Source organism: Lytechinus pictus, unplaced genomic scaffold (assembly GCF_037042905.1).
Source record: "Lytechinus pictus isolate F3 Inbred unplaced genomic scaffold, Lp3.0 scaffold_19, whole genome shotgun sequence".
Taxonomy (NCBI): Eukaryota; Metazoa; Echinodermata; class Echinoidea; order Temnopleuroida; family Toxopneustidae; genus Lytechinus; species Lytechinus pictus.
The window spans coordinates 7,533,048-7,560,650 of NW_026974140.1; the positions used below are offsets into that span (position 1 = coordinate 7,533,048).

General features: G+C 35.0%; 1 protein-coding gene across 1 annotated transcript in view; it reads right to left on the minus strand.

Moving 5' to 3' along the window:
* Window positions 1–4,579: 4,579 nt before the first annotated feature.
* LOC129260713 (ubiquitin carboxyl-terminal hydrolase 3-like) overlaps window positions 4,580–27,603 on the minus strand; it is a 49,256-nt gene continuing 26,232 nt past the window's right edge. The window contains exons 12-15 of the mRNA XM_064114543.1: window positions 15,786–15,905; window positions 14,258–14,325; window positions 11,194–11,234; window positions 4,580–10,033 (exon numbers count right to left, since the gene is read on the minus strand). Of these exons, the coding sequence (XP_063970613.1) occupies window positions 9,879–10,033; window positions 11,194–11,234; window positions 14,258–14,325; window positions 15,786–15,905 (384 nt within the window). The 3' untranslated portion in view covers window positions 4,580–9,878. The remainder of the gene's footprint in view (window positions 10,034–11,193; window positions 11,235–14,257; window positions 14,326–15,785; window positions 15,906–27,603) is intronic.

Here is a 27,603-nt window from a genome sequence, read left to right on the forward strand (position 1 = left end):
AAAGCATACTTCCGAGTAAAAGTTTTGAAAAGATTGTATTATAGTCATTTTGTATATTGGAATAAATGAAGACATTGTTCCTGCCTTATTTTACATAGCGGATGTCCACAACTTCTACAAATTCATTACTTTCTTTATGTCTATCATATTCTAATTTCAAACAAATTTTCTTTTGGGTGATATTACCCTTCAGAGAATGAAAAATATGGATATCAAATTGGTATGAATCATAACTACTAGAGGAAGTTCAGAGCCAGTATTCAATCCAGACTACTGATTAAATTACTTCAAATCATTTTACTTGGCTAATCAAAATGCTTACCTGTATTCAGATCACTTTTAAGTATTTTACTTCAGCAAGCTATATTTAAGCAAATTAATTACTCATAGCCATTGTGATGTCATAAAGTCAAACCAAATAACGTGCAATAATAAAGCAATATTGACTGGCCTCGGGGCGATACAACATATATCGCCCAAACTAGATTTATATCGCCCGAGTCGTAGATGAGGGTGATATCAATTTAGTGAGGGCGATATACATGTATGTCCTTTCGCCCCCAGGCCAGTCAATATTGCTATCATTAACCAAATCAGACATCTAGAGCAAAAATCATTAAAATTTAGATATTTTAAAGTTTAAGAATGAGAATCTAGTTTGTCATGTTGAGCAGACTGGGCCTCTGAACTTTACCATTGTGACGTAATTGAAATGGCGCGTCCCTGGCCTAGGGACGCAGTATCCAACGTTGTCTCAACTTGATTACCATTATGACGTATAGCACTGCGCAGTTCAAGGACGCGTAGAATACCCGGATGTTAGCTCTGCTTTATTGCCCGCTACATTTCCACGCATTTTCTCATTGACTTTCCTGAGCGGGCAATAAATTGGGCCCGTGGATAAACAATTGGAACTTTATTGACCAGCCATTTGATCCCAGTCTTTACTTACCAGTAAGCAGAATACTAAATAAATATTTAAAATTCTGGCTTAAGTAATACAGGCCCTGGGCTCGTATTCCATAATCGAGATAAGCTTTTTGCTTTAGTTTGAGCAATTTGTCTTAGCATTTTGCTTGTTTAAGAAATCTTCCCTAATGATATTCTATAAACTTTAAGACGTTTGTCTCAAGTCAGACGATATGGCTAAGCCAAAGTCTCAAATTCTATGACGTCATGAGAATATTGGAACATCACACAACTTTTGTCGCGAACGTAACAGCTGCTCCGCTGGAAAAAAGTCTATGCGTTTTATGTGTTAAAGCAAAAATCGCATCATAACAAATATCAAGATGGAGGCCGAGACAAAAAGGAAGGCCAATTTCACTGAAGGAGATAAAATTATGCTAAGAGCAGAAATAAGAGAGGGAAGAGATCTTGAGACCCAAGCTTTATAATAATTCACGTCGAAATTGCCTTGAAACTAAAACAATTAATACAACTCACAACTGTCTTAAAGTTAGGGCAAAATTCTTAGCCATGTTGTATTTATGGGATACAGACTCTGCAATTTAAAGAAAAGTTACTTAGCCATTCATCCTATAATTTAGTCGCGCAAAAACTCTTTAGCCAAATTCTAAGACAAAATTCTTAGCCAAATTTTTATGGAATACACGTTTTGGCTACGAATTTTGTCTTATACGGAAATTAAGAAGAATGCTTCGATTTTTTTACTTAAGCATGCTTATCTCGTTTTTGTAATATGGGCCCTCTATACTATCTTTTGGTCTAGTGCTCCTCTTCTCATTCTATCGAGACAAAACACAGACAAACTGCATCTGTGCTCTTTGACCAGCCATTTACAAAAATTTACTAACATACTAATTTGCATATACAAAAGATTGTTGGGAGAAAGCATTGGTAGTTACTTTTTATGAACGGACAAAAAATGTCATGTTTTGCTTCCATAATGTGTAAAATATGTCATCCTCAATCATTAAACCACTTATACCACTTAGACTAAAACAAAAGTATTAATTACCTTTATGATAACACCATATAATAAAACAACTATCCAATGAAATAAGAAACAATTTACACATGGAGATTATATAAATTTCAATATGTTTTTTAAGGTTTTAATTGGTCTTGCATACATCTGGTATTAATACATCTTAATAACTCCACAGTTATGAAGAAAAAAAAAAGTGTCACATGTCAAACAAACATGGACCCAATAGAAAAGTCAACAGTGCAATGTCAATATACAAGCAGTCTAAATTAACCCCTTCCATGCCATGGGAAAATTGTGTCAAATATTTGAGTGAATAGAGAACTTGCCTCAGAATTGCTCATAACTGCTCTACACAGAAACTTGTTTCATATCACCATTACTCTACAAAAGTAAATATGTTTGCTTTTTTTATTAAAGAAATGTATTAAAACTTTAAAAATACATTTAGGAAGTATACTTCAAAAAATGAATAAAAAATGTTGTGCATGAAAGGGGTAATACCATCATGATCATCCCATTGGTGGACCTTCCAAAAATACTTTCTACAACCACAATAATAGCTATATTTCGCTTCATCATCCACCTTTATTTATCATCCTATCCATCATAACCAAAATTAGAGGAAATCATAAAATCGGAGAACAAATAAGAAATTGAGGAACAAGGGAGATTAAAACATTGATTGAAGTGTGTTCCATGCACTTTTTTTTTGCCCCATGTTTCCACCCCATGTGAGAAATGTACATCTGTAATCCACACACTTTAAATCACATAGCAGTACTTTGATGTGAGGTATAAATCATTAAGAGTAAACTAGGCTTCATCACCAGTCTTATTGTGAGCAATTGTGGTATTCATAGTACTGTTAGTGGCTCACATAACACATTGAAACCTGTAGTTAAACATTTAAATGAGTGCTGGTGATCCAAGTCTAACGAAGCCCAGGTAAAAGGCATTGAGATTGGTATTGAAGACAATGACTCGAAATTCTGTATAAAATAACATGTAAACCTCAACAGTAAATGCGGCAAATATTGAACGAAGAAGGGAATAAATCATCTATTGAGAATTAATTGTGGATCTAGTAATAACCCTCAGATTATCTCATAAACAATGTTGGTAAGATCTCTCCAATCTTAAAATACAGGAGCTTAAAAAACATGACTTCATAAGGTAGCTTGAAATTTTGAACAACTTTTAAGAAACACATCGGCATTAGCATCCTCAACATATAGAACAAAAACATGGAGGGTTGCAATGAATTAGAATAGAGCTTTGTTATAAAACCTGGAGACAGGATACGGTTCTGTACTTCTAAAACACATAAATCAATAAGAGTATTTCAAGTAGATATTAAGACCTGCTAAAAATCTAAGCTATTCTTCTGTGTTTAGATGGTCCACATCCTCTAAATTTTCCTTCTTGTGTACTCACCAATTTTTTTTCTAAACACATTTATTCTCGCTAATTATTAATATAAAGATAGATTCCAAGTTAGCTTTATAAAGAATTCGGGGAATTTAAGTTTAACCCATTCAATGCAGAATTCTCTTACCATTGACATTGTACAGGAAATACTCAGTTCAAGTAGGCAATTGGTGAATAAGCATCACAATAAGCTGTAGCTCAAATCCATTCACTTCTCATTCTCCTGTATCTCTAACCATAACAAAATGGGGACCACGAAAGCCAGTGAAATCCAGCATAGTAAATTATTTCTATAGAAATAATAATTCCATAGGAATATTCAGTTCTTGTGAAGCTCATATCATTTAACATCTCTGCACACCCAAAGGGACTAAGATATCATTACCCTGGCTTTAGACCAGCAAGCCTTTACAGTAAAGAGGTATTTCAGGAATAAATTCCTTCCCGGTACCCATATACCTCACCTGGGTTGAGAGCAGAACAATGTGGAGCAATTTCTTGCTGAAGGGAATTATTCCACATGTAACTATTATCAACATACAAGAAAATCTTACCAACTGGACCAATACTCCAGCCATAAAGAATCAGGATATATGTTTTGTATTATTCATATTCATCACAGGGATACTATGTGAGGCTATAATAATAATCATAATAATAATAATATAATAATGTCATATTTACCCAGGGTAGCCACTTCTGGGACCCGTTGCATAAAACTTTTGCCATAATACAAACTCTGGCAATTTTTTTTTTGCCATAGTTTTTTAATGTAACAGTTTCAATAGCAGAAGTTTGCTTGCCAGAGTTTTTTAATGGCAAATGTTTTATGCAATGGGTCCCAGTTCTGTCATTATAATATAAACAATCTTGGCAGTAAGGGATAACACATCATAAATAGCTCATCATTGAACCAGTATCTTTTGGCATGAATATACCAATAAACAATCACAACCTATTCAAGACTTGATACCTTTGATTTTTAAAGTGCTTATAAAATATACAGGACTAGTGAGTAATACTAAGGGATGCCAACCTCATGAAAATAATGAAGGTACTAGTATTTTGACAGAAAGGATTTGGGGAGTAAAAATGAGTATTTTCAACTTTCGGAAATAGACATACATGTATGTATAATACAATTTTGAGGAAAAATTGTATTTTTCATAAAACCTGTGGTATTTTTATTTTTGTTTTAAAGACAAAATACTGCAAAAAGGAAAGAGTTGGCATATCTGTATACTTCTGGTAAATATCATAGTTCCTGAAAGGATTGCTACCTACATGACTGTGAGGGATTAATTTCACATAACCTTACTATGCACATCATAGATAATGGTTAGAATTGCACAAATATGGTCCTTCATATTATCTCTCAACACTCTCCTACATTATGGTTACAGCACAATAAACCTTTCCAAATCAACTTTGTAATGAAAAAAACATCAGTTTACACTGAACATATCATCAAGGATTTCTCATAGGTTTTCATCAATATATTTTCAAAACCATGATTTTTTCTTATTTTACCATGATTAAGACTGATGGGTAACAACAAATCTAGGTTACCTTTTAATATATAATGGATATCAGACTAAACAATAGCTGATGTTTCAGCAACCAAAGTAAGGAAAAGAAATATAACACGAACACTCAACAAATGTCATTAACTTTAAGACATTACTCAAATGCAATACTACCTTCAACTTTAAGACATTACTCAAATGCAATACTACCTTCTTATGAAGGTAGTATTGCATTTGAGTAATGTCTTAAAGTTAACCCTTTGCGCGCTGATGTTGCAATCTTGCACATTCGCACAATTAAATTCAACAATCGTAATAATTAGTTTTCTCCCTATATACCTTCAAATTAGATAAGCTAATAAAAGGCAATAGTTTTTGGATAACATCTTTATAATGATAATAAGTATCAATGGTGCAATATGGAAATCTTGAATTAAAGAAAATAACATGGAAACAATTGTCATTATTTTCCCCAAAAAATTGTATTCAGCGTGTAAAGAGTTAATGACATTTGTTGAGAAATAGGGAAATAGGGAAAATTTATGTCGGGAGTGGATTTTTATTTCAACCACTTTGCATCTACCATGAGAGGGTGGAATTTCCCAAACCAAGTTAATATCCCATCTATTTAGTGTTTAGATTCCCCCCACTTTCATATCAGTTGTGGCTTGGTCAATATGGAGGTGCACATCTTTGCATCTTTTTTATTGTTTTGTTGACTTATTCATTAATTGACAGCACTTTTATTCTTAAAATCCCAGTAAATAATTCATCGTCAGAAAATTGTGCACTTAGAAACACCTGTATCTGGTACCTTAAAAATGTCATAATCATTACTTCAAATTATACAACACATACATAGATCCTTGACATCTGATTGGATGAATGCGTGTCATGTGACATTCAAAGGAATCAGCTGTATTCTTTTTAGGCCTAATTTTCCATCTATTTTTATTATTCGGTCTAGACTATATCTACATATCATGTGTTTTATAAAACAAAAATTCAATGTTTTGTCATTCATGCAAATTTTCAACTTGCACGCTCATGTAATATTCGGAACAATAGCACTCATAAACATTGAATATTTGTATATTAACATCTGTATGATAAAATATTACATCACATAGTTCATGAAGATTCGAATCAGTGATAGGTCAATACGCCATCACAGGATCATAGCTGCAAGGATCACATTTGTCATATTCTAGGTTTTTATGTCGCCTTGGTGAAAATAACTGTGTAAACGGCAGAGGTATATTCACCCACTGCTTTGAAGTTGCATAAATCAATTATATTACTTAATGTACATTTACACGCTAGTGTTAATGCATCGACTGCCCAAAGAACGCGCTTGCTGTATTTTTCCCAATTTCTTTTTTTCTACTATGACATAGACGGATCAGAGCTGCAAGCAAGCATGGCAAGTTGATCATAAATCCATCTCCTAAATGAAGACTCAGATGGTGAATCTACATAGACTATATAATATAACATATATTGACTGGTCTGTCCATTTAAGAAATGCATTTCAACTCCCCTCTGAAGCTAGTATAATTTCCCTCAGCACTGCATGCTTCGGGTAACATAAAATCCCTAGGGAAGACTATAACTCCATCAGGGAAATGAAATGTTATATTCAAACTCCGGGTAGGCAATACCTGTATAATATCAATAACCACAGCTAGTAAAAACATTGTACTGAATGGTTGAGAGATGCCAATTTTAAAGTAGCCTGTATTAGCCTTTAGCAACGTTCAGTGGTCCGTCGAATACCGCCCGTCCATTTCAATGTGCTGTAATATAATTTCTATGGCTTTACTGTGATATGTAACTATGCGTGAGATAGCATTCTGTATTGATAATTGTGTGATACTTAAGAAAAAACAAAACTGTCAAATTGTGAGACTATTATCAAAATAATTAAACCTCTTTCGGGGCCCATAACACATAGCTTAGCAATGATCGTAGAACATTTTTCTACGATTAATTCCATTGACTATAATGTGCAATCAATTGTGAAAATCAAGCGTACAATCAATCGCTAACCTTTGTGTTACGGGACCCAGGTCAATGAATTGCCGTTGTTTACAGAATTTCTTAGTTACCACCTGGATGAAAATTGTTATACAATATATTTCTGAGTAAGATGGTGTGGAATTGGTTGAGTCATGACCAAGCTGTAAGGATGTTAAACATCTGGACCCCGTATACCAAATAATCATTAAAAAAATGATGAAACTTATTGAATGGAAATCCATCAAAGTCATAATCCTCCATACATGGTAATTTCATGAATTAATCTTGCACATCTGACCCCAATTTTTTCCCCATTCTTTCTTCACTTCATCAACTACTCAAGCCAAGATACTGGTACATTGATAGAATTATCTTAATAAGACATTGCCATTTTGGACCTGACCATAACCTTTGTTTTACAATGATTTAGCTTTGCTATGGAAAATTCCAACATTAATTCCCACCAACAAAGGATGAAAAACAGTCCTAACAAGAGGAAGAAAATAGAAAGAAAAAAAAACAGATTAATTTAATTGAAAAAAAAAAAAAAAAAAATGTGTCGAGACGACGATGAGAATGATAGAATTGAACTAAGTAATGGAAGAAAAATATAGTTTTCATAATGGATCCTTATCAAATGATTTGCTAAAATATATAATGTATCACATATATTTCACCAGTCGTTAATTTTAGCTAACAGAAAAATTTGCTAATGACTAGTTCCAATGACTGGTCATGATTTTGAAATGAGTAATAAACACTATCTTATAAAACATATAATTTTGCTCAGGCATTACAACAATTACACACACTTGTATCTTTAAGACTGTCCAAATGCCTGCAACTATATAATACCACGAACATGTTTAGAACTCTTCCAAAGGTACCTTAAGTGCGTAGTTCTTAATACCTTCAATCATGTGTCGATAGTGCGTGTATTTGTAGTAGACTCTATAAATACCTCTCAAGAAATGTATTACCCATTGCATTTTCTGCTCCTACAATCGCTTGGTGTTCCTGACAATTCAAATTAAACAAGAATGTAAATGTATTCCACAATAATGATGTGCACATAAATGGACCGCTTATAACGTCATTAGCCTATCAGTATACCAAAGCCCTATTTGGATCTAATTCTAACGTCAAAGACCACGAAACATGAAAACAATCATTGAGAAAATCAAGACATGAACATGGACGGATTAATGTTCTCTTGGACATACTCTGAATATAAACATTGACATGGTGACAAATTACATCAAGGAGTTGGGGCATTACAGTTATGAAATATGTTGTAAATTGGACATCAGTGATACAGCAACTCTGCCTTCAATGGCTCTTCTACAAGGCTATGGAGGCAAAACCTTATATCTCCAAACAGAGATAATAATTTCTAAAGAGAATGAAGAGAGTTGTTGGTATGACATTGTATCCAATAAATCACTAGCCAAATGTAAGTCCTGTATTCTGAACTCAGGTTTAATAAATAAAATAAAAAACTCTGGTCAAGTTATGGTTTACATAACAGAGAGTCAAATTAACACAAGTCTCTAAGATTAGAGGTTGAATTTATCAGTTTATTTGGCACTCCCAACCAACTTTGAGTGAAAATAATAATTGAAGTAGTTTCCTTTACTATTCCTGCATGGATTTTTAAACAAAATCAACAAACATAAGAAAAGTCCAATGAAAACAAAATTTTGGCTTCTCACAATGTTATGCCGGACTTAGATCACTGTCTACTAAGTTAACCTGGATTTCAGATTAGAGGCCAGAGTATGTGTTTACATGCCACTTTTGCACTTTCTCCTTATTCTAAATACAAGTAGTAATGAATAAACAGAGAAAATATTTAACTGAGAAAAAATATACAATTTCAAGTGAAGCATGATGTGCCATTACTGATTAAAAGCTGTATAACTGAAACTAATCAATATGCTCTCTAAATTGCCAACATTATACAAACAATGAAATGACTGTTGAAAATGCAAATTAGCAACTTTTCAGTATCTTTAATTTCATTTTGGCTTGTGTTGAAACAATATTTGTATGTGGATAAAAAATAGAATGGTTGTTGCTAATTTGAGGAAAGCAACATCTGACATAATTTTTTCTCTGATTTTTCTGATCAAAAGTGTGAATTTCCCGTTAAGTACACCAAGGCACTGTCTTACATTGAATTCAAAGAGATTAAAATCAATCTCAAATCAGTATCAATGATTCAATTGCAATTTTGAGCTTGATTTGAACTTATTGCAACTCTTAGTAAGACAGTGCCTAGTTATCCAAAGAAAGACTTTACTCATTAACTACTTTATCAATCTTCTAATTCCACAATATATTGTATAGGGACCATCCAGATTCTAGATTAATATAACCTTTTCTCAACCAAAGGAGTAGAGTCATTCAATGAAACGTTAAGAAAAAGCATTGATAAGTATTTGAATAATGAAGTCTAATACAACTTTAGAGCATATAAATGCAATCAATATTACCTGTCTTATTCTTTTAAATATCCTCTCTGGGTTTTGCCTTTCGGAGGGCATAAGAATCATTATGTCCTGTTTTTAACAGCTGCATAATATCTGAAATGTGCTTACTTCATACATATATTCATATTCTTGGTAGAAGCATGATAAATGTTAAACACCTTTTCCCACTTCTCTGAAACAAATGTAACCTTAGCAGACGTTGAAGCATACATTGAAGGACATGGGGACAGCAATTGATAATGATGGACAGAAACGATGCATTAGAAATGAGCCGCAGTTTAAACCCTTTGTAGCACTGAATGTTACAGTAGCAAGCCATTACTGCAACATACCTATAAAGATATTACAACAATCATGACAACATTCGCATCTCATATCATCTCTTTTATCGATTCTTTAACAAAAATATATAGGCAATCTTGTCCATGCTAACTACATATCATGTGACTGGTCATGTGACTATGATGGAATGTTTCCATTGTGGATGCTAGAGAAGGAAAGGAAATCATCCTTGAATTGATGACTGACATAGAAAAGGATGTAGGCTTTACATCGCGTAATGACTTTCTCTTCTACGGGGGTCACTGTACTATCATTGAAGCAGTACCACTGACCTGTGTGTGTGTATAACATGAAGAAAAGAAAGAAAAAGAGGATTAAAATTGAGAATTAAAGAATAAAGAAAAATATATTGATCAAAACATGCTAATCAGGAATTCAAGAATTAAAAAATCAAACATTAATCTAATCCCTGAGTACCACAATGCTGACTCCATACTTTCATTTATTCTAGGTTTCAAGAATAAAGATCATACGTTGATTTAGGTTGCACATAGTAAAAATGCCTCAGATTTCCTCAGCAATATCGTCAGCGTTCATCTGAACCGTCGTATCAGTCAATTTGGGTTTTAAAAAATGATTTTGGGATTTTCGCAGAAAATGAGGGTAAAAGTCCTATTCTTACTCATAATTAAATTTCTAGGTAGTAATTTCTTTCAGTTTCTGAGATATGTAGAGATTTTCACAGCGATGCCATACAAACTTTTAATAAAATGCGCGCATCCCATGGGAAACTGAAGCAAAGCAAACAAAAGCTTGCACACTTAATATACAAATGCGAGATCAGCCGAACTTTTGTATCTGCACTGCATTGACTTTGCACGTGAAAGAGTGACTCAACGTTTTGCTTGATCACGCGCATTGAAATTGAGGTCGGGTTGTTGTATCCCCTATGGCGTTTTTGTACAGGGAAAATCTAAACTGCTCAAATCAAAATTACAAGCATGTAGCTCTTTTGCGGCATTTCCTCTGATTCTTGGATTTGTGTAAAAATTTCAAGCAATTGTCTTGATCTTTCCAACCATGTATTTTTCTAGCAACGAAAATGTTGTAAGGCTGGGGAACTAAGTGTGAAAATTTTGAAGTCGATTTCCTCTCGAATAGGTGTACACTGTTGTATGTGTGATACGACAGTTCGGATGACCTCAACTTCATATTGCTTGTCCAATCCCATTTTCCATAAGAAATCAAAATATCAAATGCTAACCAAATGATTATATAAGGTCTTATTGGCAGCTGGTTGTTCTATACACGAGGTTGCTAAAGCATGTTGGACTAAATTGTGTTAGCATTGTTTATGATTTGATAGAATTTAAACAGACAAACATACTTGGCATTGATAATACAAACAAATGAGTTACAAAGATTTCAGTAGCTTATAACTGTTGTCAGTGAAAACTGCTGATAACATGAAGCTTGTCTAATAAAGACTTACCATTGTTGACTGCAAAGGCTATGTAGTGACCAGCACCAGCCCTGTTAAGAAGAAATCATAGGCATTAAAATAAAAACAAGGCTGAAGCGATGTTGTGTGACAGAGTTATGTCAGAAGAGAGCCTTGCATGTAAACTTTAACGTTGACCTGAAAATGACCTTTGACCTTACCATGTGACCTCCACCTGCAGCATAACATGCAGGTCCCCTAAGTACATCTACCATCCAAGTTTGGTTGAAAAGTGACAAAAAGTTGCGGAGTTATGTGTCATAATGTTTGTGACGGATGACGGATATTATTTGGATCCTTAAAGGACAAGTCCACCCCAACAAAAAGTTGATTTGAATCAAAAGAAAAAAATCCAACAAATATAACACTGAAAATTTCATCAAAATCGGATGTAAAATGAGAAAATTATGACATTTTAAAGTTTTGCTTAATTTCACAAAACAGTTATATGCACATCCTGGTGGGTATGCAAATGAGGAGACTGATGACGTCATCCACTCACCATTTCTTTTGTATTTTATTATATGAAATAGGGAATATTCTATTTTTCTCCTCATTGTCAAATGAAACAACAATTAATTCTTCCCTGAACATGTGGAATGAGCATTGTTTAATACAATATGATTCAGTCAAGTTGGTCCCCATTGTCGAATCTATGAAATATGATATATTGTATAATTCAAACAATAAAAAACAAAAGAAATAGTGAGTGAGGGACATCATCAACTTCTCATTTGAGTTGTGCATATCACCTTTTGTGAAAAATAAGCAAAATTTTAAAGTGTCATAACTTTCTTATTTTACATCCGATTTTGATGAAATTTTCAGTGTTTTGCGAGTTTGATTTTTCTCTTTTTATTCAAATCAACATTTTTCTGGGGTGGACTTGACCTTTAAGTCTTGCCTTCACCTCTGGTGGGCGAGACAAATAGTACAAAGTGCAATGAACTTTTATCTCTGATTACATAAAGCAGCGCACTTGAGACTTTACATAGAGTAATATAACTTCCAATTTCCATTAAATAAATAACAAATAAAAAGTTGAAAAAACAAAGATATACAAAAGAAATTTAAAGAACAATAAATAAAATTCATATGAATTTTTTTTGTTCATCTTAAGAGTCTGAAGCTATTGCCTGGCAGTTGCCCATCTCTGACAACTCTGTATGCGTATTCTTATCCTCTGATGATTGCACACCCCCCCCCCCCCCCCCCCCCCGGATCTCGGCCACCAATCACATGAGCATCGCAAAAATTTGTTCAGTTGTAATGTGCAATGCAATCTACAAGGCTGAATGGTTAATTTTTCTGAAATAACATTTTTTTTTCATATGAATTCATTATGTTGATCAAAATCAAATTGCTCCAATCACCAAAATACGGCCCAAAATGTGCTAATTTTCTATTTAAAGACTCGTTGTGGGATGCTGAAGAAAAGTATTCTAAAAGAAAAATTCAGTATTGCAATTTTTCATATGAATTTTAATATTCTTGAAAATTCTTATGCATTTCCTTGTTTCTTCTACTTCTTTATTTTTTTAAATGGAAATTGTCAACAACTTATTTCTACTCATAAACAAGACAATTTTTTTTTAGTAGAAATAATGAAACAGGAATTTTGTCTAAAACACAAATTTTGTACATGAATTCATATTTTTGACATGGGTCAAATTCATTGGTCTGACATACACTTTCGAAATGTTGAGTATTTCAGAACTGCGTACCCAGGGGTCGCAAATTTGGTCTTAAAAAGTTATGCAAGACTTGAAAGAAAAAGTGATAGAACGGCATGGCACCAACTTTTTGCGTCAGATTTATCACCGAAAATGTGTCGAGGGGGTCGGATTCCCCCTTCCACCCACCCCCCAACCGTTTAGGGTTAAGCTCTCACATTTAAGTCCATTTCTTTCAGTACTTAAATTTTTTTTACCTTTTCTATCACTTCCTCTAAGAAATGAGAATACACAATATTTTCCCATGGCTTTGCTTTGAGAAGATAGCTGCATGTAGATCTACTTGCTTCAGAAATGATTGTTTGCCCCACCATCTTAACCAATTATTTACTCATCATTACTATCATCATTAATAATAACTGAGAAATCAGAACCTATTCAAATCACAAATGAATAAAGGGACCCTATTGTAATAGAGTTGTTCTTTACTACTAAGGAAGAGTCTATGACTCTTTAATATCTTTGTTGATTGCAGGTGGGATTTTTAATCGATGCCAAGAATATGAAATGAGGGTTTCACTGCAAATAAAAGCTCATATGAGCAGAATGTGTAGCAGTCATAAATTACATGTAAATAGATCACACAGGTTATACCTTGCAGGTCTGGCCAAATGAGATTACTTGTAAGCACTTCTTGCCCCTCTGCTTACAAATCATATGTAGATAACAAGGCAAAAGCGATTTTGTGTCTCGCCCACTTATGAAAATAACCAGAAATATCGTGATTTGCGAGGGCACGCAACAGAATTGTATCGAAACTTCATTGTGAAATGACTGGGATGGAATAAGACTTGTCATAAGAGAATTGCATGTAAACTTTAATGTTGACCTGGAAATGACCTTTGACCTTACCATGTGACCTCCGATTGTAGCATAACATGCAGGTCGCCTAAGTACATCTACGGTTGTGAAGTTGTGTGTCATTAGGTTTGTGATGGACGGACGACGACATTTGGATCCCTAAGTCTCGCCTTCACCTCTGGTGGGCAAGACAAAAATGTAGTTTTAAAAAATAGTTGTGTGAAACAGGAAAGATGCAATGAAATATTCCTATAGCCCGTTTTCAATAAATGAAATTCTCTCAGCTGACGAACCATTTCAATACTTCAGCTTGTCACCTCATATTATTAACTGTCATGGCAGGGAGGGGGAGTACATGTGGTATACACACCTAAACTCATTGGTCAAATCTTGTTCAGGAAACATGCATCATTGCATATTCATTCATACCATGTGTGCAATGGCATTTAAGCATGACTTGAAGTCACACTTAATTCTATATGAAACCCCCCCTGTCTTTGCTCATAGACAAGGATACTCACCCTGACCCTTGATGTACAATGACTGCAGCTAAATCATAAACAGTTGAGCTAACATTCTCATCTTGACACTATGTAAAGACACAAAAAAAATGAAAGGAATACATAGCTCAACATTTCACCAATATTAATAACATATAGCGACATTTATCTACCGGTAGTATATATAACTCTGGGCTCCATAACACAAAGGTTTGCGATGAATTGCAAATATGAAAGAACCGCACTGATTGGTTCCTGGTCAGTATTTTAAACAAAATGCACTTGTAACATTGATATTGATTGGTCAGTTCATTTAGTGATTGATCGCTAATATTTGTGTTACAGAGCCCTGGTTTCATTCCAGCTGCTGCTTCCAGTGCTCATTGCATTCATGGAATTAATTCTGTCAGGCACCAAGTCACCTCACCTGAGTTGAATGCAACATAATGTGGACAAATTTCTGGCAGAAAGAAAACATGTCATGACTGCCTATTTGAAATATAAAATCAACAACCAGACTGATATTTAGTTAATTTCAGCTAAATCTATGTTTACTAACTGCTGCTAAATCATAAATGAATGAGCTTATTTTATCATCTTGACAAAATGGGATACAACAAAATAAGAAAAAATAAAATTTCAAATGTTACATCAATAACACTGCATAAACTTTTGTAAGATCTACATATGGAGCTATAAATATGTACAAGTATAACTAATTCCAACTAAAAGTAACAATGTCCCATTATCACACATTAGATAGGATATAACATGTAATGAACAGCTGAAAAAAACCTTTTCAGATGGCCATGTTTATTCATTTGAGAAAGCATTGAAACCAAATACGAGTAAACACAATGCACTATTTCAAAAGAAATTCTTACAAATCAAGGTGAATGACACTTAAAGGGGTACTCCGGGCTAAAATATTTATATCTAAATAAATAGAGGAAAATTAAAGGAGCAAAATGCTGAAAATTTCATCAAAATCTGATAATAAAAAAGTTATTGAATTTTAAAGTTTAGCAATATTTTGAAGAAAAAAAAGTTGTATGTACGTCATCATTAATATTCATTAGGTGGACTGATCATGTCACATCTCCACTTTCCTTTTTCTTATGTATTACCTGAAATCATCATTGTTTCATTTTTTCATACATCTGTGAATGTTATGTCTCCCTTGCAAAGACATAATTTGCAGCAATGAATATCTAATGCACTAATTCAGTTCTCAATCCAATTTTTTATTTCTTAATAGCAAAAATTTGAATAAAAACCTAATTTCATATATATAAAATACAAAAGAACAAGTGGAGATATAACATCATCAGTTTGCTCATTGAATATTCATGAAGACATGCCTAGAAGTGTTTCACGGGAATAATGCAAATCTTTAAAATGCCATAGATTTGTTAGTCCTTGTCCTATTTTGATCAAATTTTCAGTGTTTTGTTTGTCTGATTTCTTTATCTGTTCAAATCATATAATCTTCAGCCTGGAGTATCCCTTTAAGCCTGACTTGTGAAACTGCCCCCAGGTAGTGACTTACCTCTGTACCAAGCATGTAAGGTTGTATATCTAAGCCTTTCATAGGAAACTGTACATAGGTATCTATCTTGGTTCGTAGAAAACCAGACCATGTGAAGCGCTTTAGATGTATACATAGTACCTAGCAAAGATAAAAACATTCATTTCTTTTTATTTTACACTCACATAAAAAGACAAGTTGATGTCATCAAATACAAAGAATATCCTTACAAATAGTTAAAATGCTCAAGGCCATGTTAGAAGGAAAATGCCAAAAAATGAAAAACAAAAAATTGAAAATATAGAAAAAGGCTGAACACTGAGGGGGGGGGGGGAAGGGAAAGAAAAATAAACAATCTCGCAAAATACACCTTTAGAGGTGAAGTCCACCTCAGAAAATGTTGATTTGAATCAATAGAGAAAAATCAAACAAGCATAGTGCTGAAAATTTCATCAAAATCAGATGTAAAATAAGAAAGTTATGACATTTCAAATAGTTATATGCACAATTCAGTGATATGCAAATGAGAAAGTAGATGATATCCTTCACTATTTTTGTTTTACAATATTTCAATTTTAACAGATTTGACAATAATGACCAACTTGACTGAACCACAAGTGTTACAACAATGGTAATTCATATGTTAAAGGGATTGTTTCACTTTGTGAGCAATTTAAAAAATTATCATATTGCTTTTTGAAAATGGTATGAACATTTGACTAACAGCTCAAAAATACCCATGTGAAAGTTTGGGATCATAACATGTTCGGGAAGTGTTTTTAAAAACTGAAAATCTGAGGCAATGTTTGAAGAGAAAAATGCACTTCTCGACGGTTGATTCATGATTCCGTTTCCAATTTAAATCGATATTATATAGCGCCACCTTGTGATGTATGCAAGAAAGTAGGCGGAGCTTACCACGGGGAATTTCGCTTCTTGCGTGATCTGTGGGCGAAGTTAGTTTGTTTTGGGTTTTTTCTGTGTCTCCGCTCGGTGTGTGCGATAAGCGATCGATGCATGTGCGTTGCTTATTGACTGTGTGAAAGGGTGTAGGCTGTGTGTGTCGCTTGTGCATAACATTGGGGGAATATCATAGGTCCATGATCATACTGTCAAACTGTGTCGAACTCGTGAATGTCCATTCCGTCTGTGGTCTGTACATTTGAATATGCTACATGTATGCCTCATAATGAACTTTGTAGACTTAGTTACAGACCATGGGATTTTGTTGAATTTATATTTTGGCGACGTAAATTAGTAGCAAATAAAACGACAACAACAGAAAAGAACGCGACAAACCGGGGCTACAAATACAATCTCGGATCTACAGTGTAGAGTAGTAGTAGTTTTTTTTTTGTGGATCATGGGGGCCGGGGATGGAGCGTGATTTTCCAGAAGCTATATTGTGCCCCGGCCCCCCCCCCCAAAAAAAAAAATCACCTCTGTTCTTTTCTTTAGTTTACCTTTGCATGCACTACAAGATATCCTTGTGGTTGTTGATAATTCTCTTTTACCTGGTAACGATATAGCAAACGTCCGTCGACTGGTTCGAGAAGAGGATGCAATATAGCTCCATGTAATGCATTATCATGGAGCTGTAATATGTATCCGAACTCCACTCTGGTCATGTTACGTCCACGTACTAGTAGTCACAGGCCTTCGTGTGTCATGTGCATGTTTACATGCACGGGGCATAGCTGGGTAGGAACTCGGAATAAAGGCAGTGACCTCTCCTTCTCCCCCCCCCCCCCTGGCATGGAAACATCCACCATCGTGGTTTTTTTGTGTGTGTGTGTGTGTGTTTTTTTACGTTCTCCACGAGCTCCCACAACTAAACAAAGATATTCCCATCCCGGATTTCCCATCCCATCAAAATCTTCGGTAGGCCTATCTTCACGTAAGATGCTTATGAGAAACTCCCGGGGAGAAACTATATGATCAACATGATCAACGTATTGCCCCCCCCCCCTCCGATCGATCGGGGCCTATCCGTTTTGGACTTTATTTTGGAACGTGGTAGATAGGGTAGTTGCAAACCCAAAACATCTCAACTCCTAGACCCCGGACTATAATGACTATTAGACCTACAAATTATTATCCATAAACTTTGTTGGTTTTTTTTTTAATGGTTTCAAGGGGTAGGAATCTTATTTAATTTTATCCATGATTGGGGTCAATAATTCTTTCAGTTTCTCCGCCATATAATCCGCTCATGACATCTTTCAAATCATATCACTTTTCTTTTACATTTTCCATTTCTTTCGGCCGCTCTTTTCTTTTCTTCTGCTTCCCCTCTCTCGATCCTCCTTCCGTAAATTCTTTACAGTAAAAAAGAAGTCTGATTTTTTTTACACATCCCTGATTACTATATGAACCTTACGTGAAAATAGTGTTTTGTGTTCTTTTCTAGCTCGTTTACCTGAAAACCTGTAAATTGGTTATTGATTTTCTTCATACAATTTATATGAAACCTCAGCGTATATGAAGCATCCTTTACCTTCGATCTGGTATTGTTTATATTGGTTGGTTGGTTGGTTTTATTCACGATTAAAAAATGCATAAATATAAACAAAATAACATTACATAATCAAATAATTAAAAAAAAACAATATAACAAATTAACAATATAACAGTAATGAAGCTTACAATGCATGTAATACAGAATCGTAGGGATAGACCCGTTTCATATTGGCTATTAATAGCCAACCTGTTCTTCCCCGGGGTCCCTAAAAATAAATTAATTAAATTACCATTACAATATGAAAATTTCTAATAAATACGAGTATAACAAATCAATATAAAACAAATGTAAAATAATATATCCTCATGATATCATTCATTTGGGGAAAATAATGAAAAATGAAATAGTGTAATTAGTCAAACGTTATCAATCACGAAAGTTCCCTTTTCTGCTCGATCCAATCACTGAAACATTCACATTCCATGGAACAATTAGTCATACATCATCACCACAACTATCACATAACAATACACTTAAATTCGTGTATTTTAAAACAAATTCTTGTGAATGAGCATAATTGTATTTCCGTCGATATTGAAAGGCCGTCTCTAACAGGGTATGACCCCCCCCCCCTTCCCATGTCGGGGTAAGGGGGAGAGGGGGAAAATAGAAGTGAGGATGGGGAAGAAGAGAAAGAAGAAAAGTGGAAGGAAAGAAAAAAAATGAAAAGAAAAGAGGCTGTCGGACTGACGCCTACCGGAAAAATGATATAACTGTTGGGTCACGAAGGAATGTTCCATTACTCCGTGTATATATATGCTATACCGACAGTGATTAGAATATACTGTCACACAGGGCGGTTCTAATTAATTGCTTCATGTTCCGAGAGAGATTTGAATGTATATAGGTTTTAGGTCTAAATCGCCTTACAATCAAGCCCATTCTTTTTTACGTACAGTGATTAAAATTGCCCGGCCATATGTCCCAGTCGCCAAAATTGTTAGCTCGCGCTTCGCGCTCGCATCATTCAGACTGTTACATTATCATCTTCACAAGCTTCTTACGTGTTGGGCAGCGCTTTTAAAATATTCACTTTTATGTCAGTAAATTTAGTTCGCGCTACAAACAGCTTGTTCTTTATTGTTTTACAACGTCCAGTCATGATCAATTATATATTAAAAAAATATATTGTTGAGCATGATATACCCTTCGTATTCATTATTACAAGAAGTGCAAAAGGAATGTCTAGTTTTTATGTCTACATGTAAAAAATAGCTTATTGTGCTTCGCGCTTGCAATTATTGTTTACTGAGGTACATATAATTTGATATTTACATTAAAAAAACCTGCTTAGAATGTCCAGTTGTCGGGCCATAATAATATTCAGCTCGCGCTATTCGCTCGCATTGTTTAATTTAATGTCCACCATGTCCACAGTGGCGTATCTAGAACAAACGAGGCCCGGGCAAGTGCTAAAATCGCACCCCTTTCAAAATATAGGTCTATTGTGTATATACTCTGCACTCGACCAGTCAAAATAAAACATAATATTCTAGTCCGGGTTTTTTTATCATGAAAATGATGCGTATCTAACGAAAACAACGTATGCGAGCGCTAAATTATTTTCAGTATTAAGATCTTAAAAAGGAATATTCTAAGCACTTTTTGTAATAATTAACATGATGCATATCCAGACAATGAACGCATTCGCGAAGCGCGAGCCGAAAATTATTGATATTGAGACCTACAATCGGGACATATCGATGCTTGTCTAATTAAGCATTTCATGCAAGCACGAGGGGCGAGCTGAAAAATTAATATTGAGGGGAAATCTTAATAATAATGATGATAATGATAATAATTATAATAATAATAATAACAATAATAATAATAATATTGGTGGCTTCTTATATAGCGCACGGTGCTCATGGCGCTTGTAGAGAAATAAACACAACACCCAACAACAATAGAAAACGAAAAAAGAATAGAATTTGAATTCTCCTGAATGTTAATGGGAGATCAAAATTTAGTTTTCCTGGGACTTGAATGTTTCTGTTGATGAAAATTTGGCGTAATTGGATAGGCAATCGATTCCATAGCTTTGGTCCTATAACAGAGAATGCATCCCCCCATTTGTGTTTGGTTCTGGGTGTCTGGAGCAATAGAGCATCAGAATGATGAGCGGAGACTGCGTGAAGGCTGATATTTTGAGATAGAGCTGCGGAGATATGTGGGGGAAGAGAGAATAAATTGAATAATAGTAAAATAATTTTGAAGGAGATTCTTTTATCAACAGGCAGCCAATGTAAGGACTGGAGGATTGGCGAGATGGAGTCATACTTTTTAGTGTATGTTAGGAGACGGGCAGCAGAGTTTTGTAGACGTTGAAGTTTTGTCCAATCTTTTTGTGGGAGGTTAAAGAACAATGAGTTTGAAAAATCTAATCGGGAGGAAATCAAAGCATGGATAATTTTAGGGGCTTTTTGTAGGAATTCATGAAAAGGATACGTATCTCATCGGGGTAGGCCCTAATGTGAGCGCGAAGCGCGAGATGATATTTTGTATATCCTCACCTAAAAATGTCTAATGGAGAGTTTTTATCTCCCTCATCAAAATCAGAGCGTGGTGAGAAGCTTTGACAAACCAGAAAATTATATTTCCGAACTGTTTGCAAGAATTAATGAAAAGAAAGGTATAAAAATTATGCAAACTCGTAGCTATAGATGAAAAGTTATGACATTTGAGTATGAAAAACTATTTTTTTTTATAAGGAGTGTTTGTTGGAATTCATGGAGAGAATATAAGTATATCACTAATTAAAAGTTGCACGAATATTCATCCCTGGGTAAAGACATAAAATATTATTTTTTTATGTTGAAAAGTGCATTAATGGTACAGAGAACGGGGGTATTACCGTCAGCGGTATTCCTATTTTCAGCGTCTTAATTCCTTTGCTTTTTCTATTCATTTTTTTCCTTTCTTTCTTTGCATCTATCTCCCGTTTTTGCACCACTGAAAGTAGCACCCGGGGCACGTGCCTCCATTGCCGCCCCGGCTAGATACGCCATGTAATAAAGTCCACTTTTCATGTCGGAAGAAATATCAGCTTGCGCTCCGCGCTCTAATCGATTGTTGAGTTATATATATATATATATATATATAGCCATTCTGTTCATGGTTCCATTGCTTTTTATGTCTTGTTTTAGGTCTAAATCCAGGGGGAAAATCACCTCGCGTCTTATTCTCTAATATGACGTTTCTTCTTTAAATAAAAAACGGACTTGAACTTTCCAGTTTTTAGATCTGAATTAAAAAATAATAATAATCAGCTCGCGCTTCGCGCTCGCATTAATTGCTTGATTACATACTCATCCTGGTTATGATTTCAAAACGTGGTTAACATGTTCAGTTCTCAATAATACTCATATTGTACATGACAGAAAAAGTGCTTAGATTGTCCGAGTTTCGGGCGGAAAATTAGAATTTCTGTTCGCGCTTCATGCACGCTCGCATCATAAAGTTATGCTTATATATATCCATCCAATTTATGGTTGAAAATGTGATTCGAATATACATTTTTCTGTCCCAGATATTGAAAATGTACAACTCGCTCTCGCATTTTATTGATTGGTGAGATTTGTATTACATGTACATTCATGAGTCACTGCAAAACGAATACTTTTGTAGCTGAGTATATTAAAAATTACTTCTGTGTTTCGCGCTCGCACGAATCTTTTCGTTAGATACGCATCTTCTTCATGATTACAATAACTGCCCAGAATATTCAATTCTCAGTTCTAAATAAAATTATACAATAAATTTAGCTTGCATGTGATATATTTAGACCTCATGAGATAAGGTAAGATAAGACTGTATTAGAACTTCGATCTTTAATTAGGTCAAGCCCTCTAATATATAAATGAATAAATAAATAAATAATAACGTGAATAATGCCCCCCCCCCCAAAAAAAAAAAAAAAAAAAAAAATGATTTTGGCGGCCTATCGGGAAAGTGTGAATGATAATTCCCACCCCTACCTTTAACTGATGAAAGCCTGTACTGCCCTGGGTATGGTGGAAGAAAATGTGACTGAGGAGAGTGTTGAACACTTCCAAGACTCATGGTCGTATAGCTGACGTCGGTACACGTTACCGATATACATTTGTAGAATCAAGGGCTATACCGACAAACATTTTGAACATTTACGATGGAGTGTAGCTCGTGAGCAAAAAATAAAATAATATAATCACTTTTGAAAATGAACACCACTTCTCCCCCCCCCCCCCTCTCCCTTGCATGGTTGTGGAAGTTCGTAGTGTTTTTCGTTTGCGCGGGGGAGGGGCTCAAATAAAGGATTATAGGTATGTTCGTTTTGATCACACGAATCAAGCAGTGATAATAATACATGGGCACCTTGAGCACCTAACAAGATGGACACGTGTGCTATATAAATATTATATTATTTTATTACTATTATTATCATTACTTAGAACTTATACGCTACTCGCCCCTTCCACTTCCCTCGTCTCCATTTTTTTTTTGAGGGGGCCGCAGGTATAGGCATAATCTATAGCGTTCCCGTTCCCCCTTTCAATAATTTTAATTTTTTTTTCATCGTCCATTCTGGAGATATATGATTTCATCTCTCAGATCCGCCTCGTCAGTGTGTAAATGCGCTAGCGTGAAGGGAGGGGGTCGCTAGCAACCAACCTCCAACCTTGGACAAGACAAGTAATAGGAGAAAAAATAAAGGACATTTTAATATTAGAAACGAAAATGTCTGCTATGTTCTTGTTTGTCTTTTCCCCTGTTTATATTCCATAATGACGTAATGATTTTCATTTCAAGATTTCAAAAATCACATGTTCAGACCCCCCATTCCTCCATGTCCAGGGTTGCACTTTGTGAATAAGAGAATTCAACCTGGTCACACGTCGTTTTATTTTCGTTTTCAGATCCTTTCATTTTACTTCTCTCTCCCAATTTTCTTTCTTTAGTCATGTTCGTTGTGTTGTAGAACAATAGAGTGGACTCTTTGACGTCGAAATAAGGTTACCAGACTAACGAAGGGAATGGGAAAGGTAGCGATAAATGGAAGCGAGGGGAAGGGGCACGCCCTCCTTAATTTTAGATAAGTGGGGTAGTTACCCCCTTAAAAGGAAGAGGGAAAGAAAGAAAGAAAGAAAGAAAAAAGAAAAGAAAGGAAAACTGTGAAAATAAAAATAAGAAAAAGATGAATATTACATGTTTACTAAAACCAATAATACCAAAATAGCAGTTTTGACAAAGGAAAATACTTAAAATCTAAAGCAAAATAATCATACAATAAAAAATAAAAAGTTTGTTTTCCGCACCAAAATGAAGGTGTTTGGATCAAACCTGTACATCACCCCCATATAAATCTTGGAGGTGATTTAGCACCCCCGCTTACAAAGGCCATGTGCATCGGTGTTTCCACAGATCCAAAACAAACTTCTCGAATTTATAGACATTTCCTAAAAATTTTAGTTTGATTTTAACTAAAAGTGTACAAAAATGTAGCCAGCCGAAACTTTCAGCAAACAATTTTAAAAATATAACATGAATGTTGACAGTTGTTATGTTTAATTATTGTTTACTTGTAATCTTTGGATTTCCCGAAATTTCCTGCATGGATTTGTTTCATTCGGAACCTTTCCTGGAAAAGGTAAAATTTCCCGAAATTTTCGGAATTTCGGGAGTGGAAACACTGATGTGCATCACGGGAATATCTATATATAACCCTTCAAAATGCAATGTTATAAGGGGTTATAGGTAATATCACGAACGTGCTATTGAAATAAAAATGTAGGATTTTAATATAAAATCGAAAAACTTTTCAAATTCAACTCTTTGCGTTTACTCGCATTTCTCTATTTTATTCCTAAACTTTATATGCCCTGTCGCCGAACCCTGCATGTGTCTTTCCACATTTTTTAAAATCGGATTAAAGTGACATTTTTAGATTGGTGACTTCTTTTTTTGTACAAAATACCATCTGGACGTCTCAGGATTCTGGAGTTTCTTGGGGCTTTGCTATCTATGCCTAGAGAAAGGGGAAATAGAGAGGAACGATAAGAAAGGATATAAGAAGAAGAAAAGTGAATGAAATAAGAAAAGAGGAACGATTTGAAAACAGAAAAAGTAGAAATCATTATACAAAAAAAATCAATCGCGAATATACTTTAAAAAAAATCAGCTTGCGTTTTACATGCGCTCTTATCATTATTCAGGAAAATATGCAGCAATATTCCAAAACAGTTTATACAATGTTTCGTATTAAGATCTTAATTTCAACAAATATCAGCTCGCTTGGCGTATAAACTTTATACTTACCATAAGACCGTATTTGATTAGAATGACCCGATTCAGCTCTTCATGTCAAAATATTAATAATTTTCAACTCGTTCTTCGTGATCCGCGCTCGCACCATTCTGTTGTATAATCAATGCAATTTAATAAGTTTGAATCTCGGGTTTTCAGTTATTTTTTTCCAAGCAATGTGCTTATAATGACAATCCTCGATCCTGCTAATTGTTAATATCATAATATGTTGGGTGTGGATCATTTGGTGTGTGTGGGTTGAATCATATTTTTAATAAGTACACTCTATTATTCATGCCAAAATTTTAAACGATATTATGTTTCTTTTGTTATGAAAATGCTAATACGCATTTACGAGAACAATAAATCAAATCGAATTGTTTAAGATGAACATACCCTGCGTGATTACCAAAAGTGAGTAGAATGACCCGTTTAAGATGTTCATGTTCATAAAAAAGTTCGCGCTCCTATATTTCTTTTCAAGGCGAAATATAAAAATAAACATTACCTTGCGCGCTTCGCGCTCGCATCATTAATTTAGGCCATAGTAGGTCCATGATTGTAAGAATAAAGCTACGATGTACTTAAAACTTCAGACTTTAGTTGCATGGGACACCCCCCCTAAATGATAATAATTAAGCATTTATCAGCCGATGTGGAAGAAATGTGGATGGAAATATTTCTTACCCCCCTCCCCCCCCCCCCCCCCCCGAAGTACGTAAAAATATACATTCTGGCACTGGCGGCGGAAGATCATGCTTCAACACCGCCGGAACACCGCCAATCCAGAATCTAATATTTTTATGTTTTCGCCGCCGGCCACAGAATAATGCAATTATTTTTATGTCCTTTTTATCCCCAGCATATACCTTTATATTTTATATATTTTATGCTGCACCAAATCTTTTTATATAATTATTATAAAAATGTTCGTTACATTGGTTGTTGGGCTGTGCAGTTATGTGTTGGAGGGGGGGGGGGGGACAGCTTTACGTTGTGCAGGGGTGGATCCAGGTTTTTCTAAAGGGAGGAGGCACAATTCATGAGAAAATTTTGAAAAGCAAAAAAAAAGAGAAAAAAAAGGTTTTCATCTAAAAATTTACAATCTAAAGGTATTTCGCCAAAAATTTGTCAAGCAAAAGAAGAAGAAGAAAGGACCTCGCGTTCAAAGGAAGGGAGTGCATACGTGAGTAAAATATGGCAGATTTACTACACAACTTTTGATTACTGCTCTAAAAAAAATGCTCGGCCCATTAGAGAAACAGTCTTGAATAAATGAAATGTTATAATCATGTGACTGCACAATTAAAAATGAATGTCCTGTATTATTCGAGCGATATGGGAAGAGTCTTACGTAATACCAAGTAATTTGCATACCCACATAAACAACGAAACGTTCACGCATGGGATGAAGCCATCCTTCCCTCAGCTAGCCATGGTCCATGCCTCAGCTCACGACACAGCTCACGACACACGCAGAGCTCGAGAGACCACATGTTCTTATTCTATTCTCAAGTACATGTATGATGTTCTGGATCGCACATATTTTATTCTGGTGCTACACTTTCGCTTTATCTTCATGTAATATTAAAGTACATCGCCCCAAATTTGCCACGTTACTACCATCCCGGCGAGGAGTCAGTAAGTCTGCATTTTTCTTATCTTAGATGGTCTGTACATATCTTTCGTTGCGCTATCAGAATCTGTTTTTCTTCTTTCATACTACTTTCTCTGCTTCGACTAGAACCGTCAAGGCACTATAGAAACGAGCTAGCAGAGAACATGCGCTGCATGCAATGTTTACAATTCTCAGTGCATGCCGGCCGGAGCGGCCTTGCCCCCATTCACTGTTGGTTGATTGACAGTTCTCGCTTGCGTGTCCGTTACGATCTCAACGCAGAGGGAGGCATACAATTCTATTTTCAAATCGGGATGTCACAGTAATTTGGGAGATCGTCTAGTAGACGAGTTCTAATATAATCACATTTTCCTACCTACTAACAACTTTTCATTCAGAATAAAGATGATTTCCAGGGTTTCTTAGAACAAGTACATAAACTCATAAACATAATTCATCTTAATTTGAGAATTTTTTAAATCAGCTTCTCACAATGTTAAACGATCCCTTTAAGGGAGGAATAAAACTTAGTTTCACAAGACAATGAAGAGAAAATTAAATATGATGAAATACAAAAGAAATACTGAGTGAGTGATGTCATCAGTCCCCTTATTTGCATGCTGATCAGGGGAGCGTTTCATCAATATTTTCATCCGACAAGTTGTCAGATCTGACATCTTTCCATGATTTTGATTGGCAGAGAGGCACTGTTCCTATGGTAACTGTCGGATAAAATGGGACTTGTCGGATAAAACGTCCGACAAGTCCTTTCATGAAACGCCCCCCAGGATGAGCATGTAACTGTTTTGTAAATGTAGCAAATCAAAATTTTTTGAAAAAAATATTTAAATTGAAGAAAATGCTGGAAAGGGAGAATAACTTATTTTTCAGTAATTAAATAATATAAAGAGGGTGCTATTACAGGTCAGTGGGGATGTTTAGGTTAGTGATTGATCGGTCATGGGTTATAATTGAATAGGAGAGATCCATGCGGAAACTCAAATAGGTCGCCACACTACCACCTGTTTAGCGACGGGCCTTGTTGGGCAAAGTAATTTGCACTACAATTGGTTATTCATGAAATTTGGTACTAATATGTTCAAGAATCCATGACATGAGAAAGTTTATATACCGAACCAGCATTCTTTTGTGATCTTAGGCTACGCCCTTTTTGAACCAAGTAAGTCACAGATTGGGCGTGGTTTGGGAATTAATTGGGGTCTTGATGCAGGTGCTTAAATGTTCCAATTTTCCATCTCTAATTGGCCCGTCTATCTCTCTGTATAAAACACATGGGATTTGTAACATACGTTGCTTTGCTGGGGAAGACCAGGGCAAGAGTTTTAGTTTTAATTTTGTTTGGTGTAAATGATCTCCCTGGGTCCACCCAGCCTACAAGTGTGATATTGACTATGGGA